The sequence below is a fragment of the Palaemon carinicauda genome, chromosome 36 (assembly GCF_036898095.1).
Source record: "Palaemon carinicauda isolate YSFRI2023 chromosome 36, ASM3689809v2, whole genome shotgun sequence".
Lineage (NCBI taxonomy): Eukaryota > Metazoa > Arthropoda > Malacostraca > Decapoda > Palaemonidae > Palaemon > Palaemon carinicauda.
This window is the reverse complement of record NC_090760.1, coordinates 28,971,475-28,978,009: the sequence shown is the minus strand read 5'-3', so window position 1 is coordinate 28,978,009 and position 6,535 is coordinate 28,971,475. Positions and strand designations below refer to the sequence as shown.

Here is a 6,535-nt window from a genome sequence, read left to right as displayed (position 1 = left end):
TTAATTGTATACTATGGATAGCCAGAATTACAAGAAAAAAAAAAAGAAAAAAAAAACGTTCATATAATGAGACAATCGGTTGATGAGATTTTAATATCGAAATAAGGAATATTGAATTTAATCGAAATACAAGTTTTTGTATACAACAAAATCGAAAAGTCAGCCACTGGATACCAAGGTGGAAAGCAATATGACATAGCAGAGTTGATGAATTAAAACATTCCCCATGATAGATGGGTCTCTAAAATTCTTAATAGAATTTTCTTAGTAAACCAATTTTTTCTGTAACTGAAGTAGAGGCCGCTCTAATGTGTTTCTGGAAATGTCTTGTTAAGGATAATTTCTAAACTTTTAAAAGAGTTACATACAATTAAGAATCAGTGTTGATTTAAATATATGGGCGTAAGGAATTTAGCCTCCTACCCTAAGCCTGCGGACAATCACACGTTCAGTTTTGATTAGGTTTAATTTTAGCCATCATAATATACACCATGTACTGAGCTCAATTAGAAATCTGTTATGGGGTTCAGTAACCAGGAGATAGGAATGATTCATAGAGATAGCATCATCTGCATAAACAACATGGTTGTTTTCAATGTCAAACTCCATCTAATGTGTACAAAACATAAAAAAATAGTTTAAGAATACTCCCCTGAGAAACACTAGGGGTTATGAAAAGCAGGGCACTCATTCATTATATACATTGTCAACCCCTTTACCTAAAAATGACATATGATTAAAAAAGAAGTATCGTTTTCTTTAATCAATCTACTTTTGAAGTTTGGTATGAGGTACAGGCACAAACCCAATCCTTAGCATCCTTAGTAATATCGTGCCAAATGAACTTTGTCTTCAGTAGCTATGAAGTTGATCAGTACGAAGGATGTGAGATGCCATGGTTGAAATCAAACACCTCTCGGAGCATGGGAGCATGTATCTACAATGGCAGCCTTCCAATACTGAAATTACAAAGGAGGGTGTTGGAGTCATCGAGAGTGACATTTTCCCAACGGAGGGATGTTTAAGATGTCCTGAATACTCGGAACTCAGGATTTTTTGTAAGGCTTCTCCATAACATTGTAATCAAATTCCTGGTGAATTGCAGCCAATGTGTATCTTAACAGGGCATTGGCAACGGTATTCATTTTCCCAAGGAAGTGTTGAAGGGTGCAGCTGTATTTAGCCACGGGGGAGAGATGTCAGGGTTGATGGGTGGACAAGGTGTCGGCGTTGACGGGCAGACCGGGTATCGGACTCTCGAGAGAAAGCATGCACTGGGGGCATGAGGGGTGTGCAAAGGACGAAGGGTGTACCCTCTAAGAAGTAGTAAAAGAGATGAACAGCCAAATGTACTGCCTTGAAAATTTTCCAGCAAAAGAATGCCAAAGTTTGGTGTGAGCCTCGGACCACCTGCTCGTGGACTGCACCAATAGCAACGTCAATGGTATCAATGAAAAAGGTGAGAGTAGCATCACTTGATAGGGTATTTATTGCGTTGCAGAAGACCACTTCCTGAAGGGGACCCCACTTCAATTCTTTTGGCTTGCCCTTGAGAAAGGTGTAGAGGGGGGCAAGAGTTGTGGCGATAGCTGGCAAGAACTTGTAGTCCTTTGACAGTCAAGGGCGTGGGAAAGTTTTGAGCTTCTGATACCTTCTCAGGATTGGGGTGGGCACCGTCTGGAGGGATACGGTGGCCTAAGAATGATAATTCATTAGCACTAAAGGTACACTTGTCATACCGGACTACAAGGCCGTTTTGTTGCAGACAGTCGAGAACGGTGCGTAGGTAGGGATGTGTTCTTCTTTGGAGGAGAGAACATAAGTACGTCATTAATGTAGCATTCACATAAGGGAAGATCCCCTAAGATGCCATCCATGAGGCGTTGAAAAGTGGCCTCAGCATTACGAAGGTCAAAACAGGAGTAATAGAATGAGTAAGATCTGAAGGTGGTAATGATGACGGTCTTGGGGATGTCTTCTAGTTTCATGAGCACTTGATGATACCTTTTCAAGAGGTCGAGAGTGGAGAATACTTTTGCTTTCCTTAAATACTAGGTAACGTCGACAATGTTGGGGTGGGTAGTGATTTGGTTCTGTATACGTGTTCATGAACCTCTAATCTGCTCAAGGTCATAAGGAACCATCCTTCTTCAGGATGTATAGGGGTGACAACCAGAGACTTGAAGCCTTTTGGCAATGGCCCATTTCTTCCATTTTGCAAACGTTCGTTTACCGGTTGCCAATTGTTTGACTGGAACCAGACACCCAAATCTGGCAAACACCAAGGGCCCATCATCGTGATATGGTGATAAATACAGTGCTTGGTAGGAACCATGGGCATTTGGTGAAGTTCTGGACGTACCACTTCCGGGTACAATATGCCGAAGCGGCCGTAGGCATCCATGGGTGCACTGATGTGGAAAGCAAGGTTGTAGGAGGCGGGTTGAAGAGGTGTTAATGAGAACGAGTCTGTGTTGACCAACCTTCAATGAGCAATATCAACCAGTGTCTGCATTATGTAAGAGTAGAACATTAATTATAGGGGAGCCCACCATCGCAAGCAATTGCCTACTTACAAGTTTTTTTGGCCACTGACAACCATTCACACATTTCTTCATATCAGCACCGAATCCGTAGTGATAAGGTAGTAGCATAACTACAGAAGTGGCCATAGAGGTTGCTGGCTGGGGCATAAGTGAAGGTTGGCACATGCGGGTGGTGGCGGCTTTGTCGCTGCTCCAGTATATCACAGGGTGGGTGTCTATGTCCTACTACATTCACGTCAGCTTCAGTCAATGCTGAATAGTTGTCCTCTTTGTCAGTAGTGAAAGCATAGAGGGAGGCCTTGAAGGTGATGAAGTGACTGTCCTTAAAGGCGATGACTTTGGTCAGCAGGTCCTTCATGGGCAAAATATCGACATTAGTCATCGCTGCGAGTGCAGGTTATGGTAAGCGTAGTACCCAAAGGGTACGAAAAAGGTTCACCTACCAAGGAGAGCTGCCTGCAGCAGGATGCAGGCAAGCAATACTGGTCATTTCCCTGGGGGCGAGCAAAGCCTTTTGGTCCAACAACAGTTGTTGAGAGAGTTGAGAAAATTTGGCTATGCAGACGGTTGATAATAGTAAGTACTGCTCCAGGAGGTATGTTTTGATGACGTCGTATGCTATGGGGGGCGTACCCTTGGTTGCAAAGACAACCAGAGATTTCAAGAGAATCATCCTCAAGGATCATTGAGAAGGACATAGTCTGCTTTGGTGCTTGAGTGAGTCACGCCCTAGATGCGAAACTGAACCATAGCACGCTGAAACCAGGCAAATGCCTCTGTACTAGGGAAGGGTGGCAGTTTCATTAATGTGGCATGGATAGAAGAGTCAGGGTCGGAGGGTGGCATCGTCAAACAGTAGGGCACAGTAGTGAGAGGGAAGGCAGGAAGGAGCTGGTCCTCCGATGATCATCAATTGTGTGAGATGGCTGTTAGGTGATAACCGAGAGGCGAGACAAATGCAACTGAGTTCATTCTATAAGACGAGTTTGTATATAGATAGTTGAGACCCAGAATGACACAAAAATTCAAACAGTACAAAGAAAGGATAGCAAGCTTTAAACAGGTTTATATTATCATTGCAGGGAAGAGCGAGAAATTGAAAAAAAAAATATTGTTACATTGTAAGAGCGTTTATGAAAAATGTGCGGTAAATTACACACACCTTGCCATTCACTCTTATCTTGCTTGCCCTTTTACACTTCTTGGATACTTTTGACCTTCATTTCTGATATATTTTTCACACATTCTATTTTACCCTTCATCTCTTCTTCCTACCCTACGTCATAGGACTTTTGAATTATACACATGTTTTACTAACCTACGGTCGACCACTACTTCCTGGGCAAATTAATTCTTTTCCTCAAGGCCTCCACTCAAAAAAAAGAATATGTATATATATATATATATATATATATATATATATATATATATATATATGTGTGTGTGTGTGTGTGTGTGTGTGTGTGTGTGAAAAATGGGAGGAGGATGAAACCTTGCGTCAGCTTTTGGAAGGTGGCTTTGAAGATGGAATTAAGATAATTGTGATGAAAAAACACACTATCACCCTAATTGCTGATATATTGTCCAATCAAGAGGTAGTTGACAATAAGGTTCTATTGCATGTATTATATAGTATATAGCATGATGACGCTGACTGCATTATTATTTACTATCGTAGGCAACCTATTAAATATAACGGCTAAATATCTAAATAGATATTCACACACTCGCCCACCCGCTCCCCCTTTCCTAACTACCACACGGCAGTTTAGGCAATTTGTGGGAGGTTGTGCTTTTCGAGTGGTTGCCGCTTAACGTGACAGGCTATATAGTATATACTATATCATCATCATCATCACCATCATCATCTCCTCCTACTACACCTATTAACGCAAAGAGCCTCAGTTAAATTTCTCTATCTTGAGCTTTCAATTCAATACTCCTCCATTCATCATCTCCTACTTTGCTCTTCATAATCCTCAGCCATATAGGCCTGGGTCTTCCTCATCCACACATGGCACTCGAGTAATCTCTCTTATAGTTTCATTTCTAATCATACCCAGCCATTTAACTTCCAATATCCTTCTGAGGGCTTTGTTCTCAAATCTACTAAATCTGTTCGAGATTGTTTCACTGTCATACCATGACTCGTGTCCATAGAGTAAACCCGATTTCAGTAAACTGATATATAGGCTGATTTTTATATGTAATTTCAGGCGATTTCATTTCCAGATTTTACTCAACCTAGCCATTGACTGATTTGCTTTTTTCATCTTTCACTAAACTCTAATTCTAAAGACCCTGTGTTGGGATCATTGGTATTAATACTTAATTGATTCCACCTCATTAATCCTTTCTCCTTCTAATGATATCTCATCTTCCATTGCATACTCTGTTCTTATCATCTCTGTCTTTCTTCTATTTATCTTCAGCCCAACCTCGTATGATATTTTATGCATTCTGGTAAATAAGCATTGCAAATCCTGTGGTGTTCTGCTAACAAGGACTGCATCATCAGTATACTCTAGGTCTGCTAAATTCCTATCACCAATCCAGTCCAATCCTTCTCCACCATCTCTGACTGTTCTACGCATTACAAAATTCATGAGGAGGATAAACAACATAGGTGACAACACATTTCCTTGAAGTACTCCACTCTTCACTGAAAATTCATTTGATAAAACTCCATTGACATAACATTGCACTTGCTATGCTCATGAAGAGACTTAATACAATTTATATATTTAAGAGGAATTCCATAATAACACAGGACTCTCCACTAAATTGGCCGGTGCGTACTATCAAAGGCTTTCTCATAGTCCACGAATACCTTCGAAAGGGGATATCTATATCCTAAGCATTGCTGTACAACATGTCTCAAAATGAAAATTTGGTCAGTGCAACTTCTACCTTTTCTACATCCTGATTTTTTATATCAGCTTTTCATCAATTTTACTCTCCAGTCTCTTTCGAATAAGTATACTATATATAACAACTGATGTTAGTGTTATACCTCTGTAATTATTGCAATTAGTCAGGTCTCCCTTTTTTGCTATTTTCACAAACCCTCCAAACTCCCATTCATCAGGTTTTGCCTCTTCATGCCACATTCTACAAAATAATCTTGTAAGTAGTCTGGGAGTCACTTCATTTTCGGATAGTATCATCTCGGCAGTTATTCCATAGTATACCGGGGATTTTCATCTTTTTATTTCTTTTTTTTTCTTTCTTTCTTTTAGGATAGCTTCTTCTTCAAACACAATGAATTCATTCATGGGCACAACAAGGTCGTCATCAGCTTCAGGTATATCAATCAAATTATTCCCTTCGTATCTCCTATTCATAACCTCACTAAAGTGTTCCATCTAACGTTGTGTTGTGTTTCTTCGTCTGTTGCTATAACAGAACCATCTCTCTTTTTGATGGGTATATGCTTTTTCTTCTTTGCCCCAGTCGAGATTTCATTGATAATTCTATGAGCAATTCTTACAACATAGCCACTTCCTGAATTCATAGCAAAGTCAGCCTCATCTGCTTTACTGCCTAAATATTCTCTCCAGTCATTCTTGGCTCCTCTTTTGACCTCACTATCAATACTGGAATACTTAGCATGCTCTACCTTGTAATTTTCATTATTTCTTCGAAAACATTCAACAATCAATTTCTGTATTAAAGAAAAAAATAAATATTCTAGAGAAATAATTTTAATAATATTTTCGAAAAACGTAATTATTTCGTTTTATGCAATCTTTTAAGGATATCCACCTTTTACAGCACACGGAGGCAGGTTTGCCTCTGAGATATCTCTACATTCTCATTTACTTCAGGTTCCTAGAAGCAACTCTACCTTTTTGTCACCGACCATTGCATTCAAATCTCCAAGCATAACTACCCTTTCACGTTTGCCAAATCCAGTCAGGTGCAGATCCAGGCTCACCCAAAAGTATTCTCTTTCATTCTCAATTATACTTAAATTTCAACTGAAATAC

At 40.0% G+C, this 6,535-nt stretch overlaps 1 protein-coding gene across 1 annotated transcript; it reads right to left on the bottom strand.

Moving 5' to 3' along the window:
* Nucleotides 1–1,179: 1,179 nt before the first annotated feature.
* On the bottom strand, nucleotides 1,180–1,988 carry LOC137628545 (uncharacterized). Its single transcript, XM_068359696.1, has 2 exons — nucleotides 1,740–1,988; nucleotides 1,180–1,608 (listed from the first exon to the last, which is right to left on the bottom strand). The coding sequence occupies exons 1-2, from the start codon at nucleotides 1,986–1,988 to the stop codon at nucleotides 1,180–1,182; spliced, it is 678 nt and encodes a 225-aa protein (XP_068215797.1).
* Nucleotides 1,989–6,535: the final 4,547 nt, after the last annotated feature.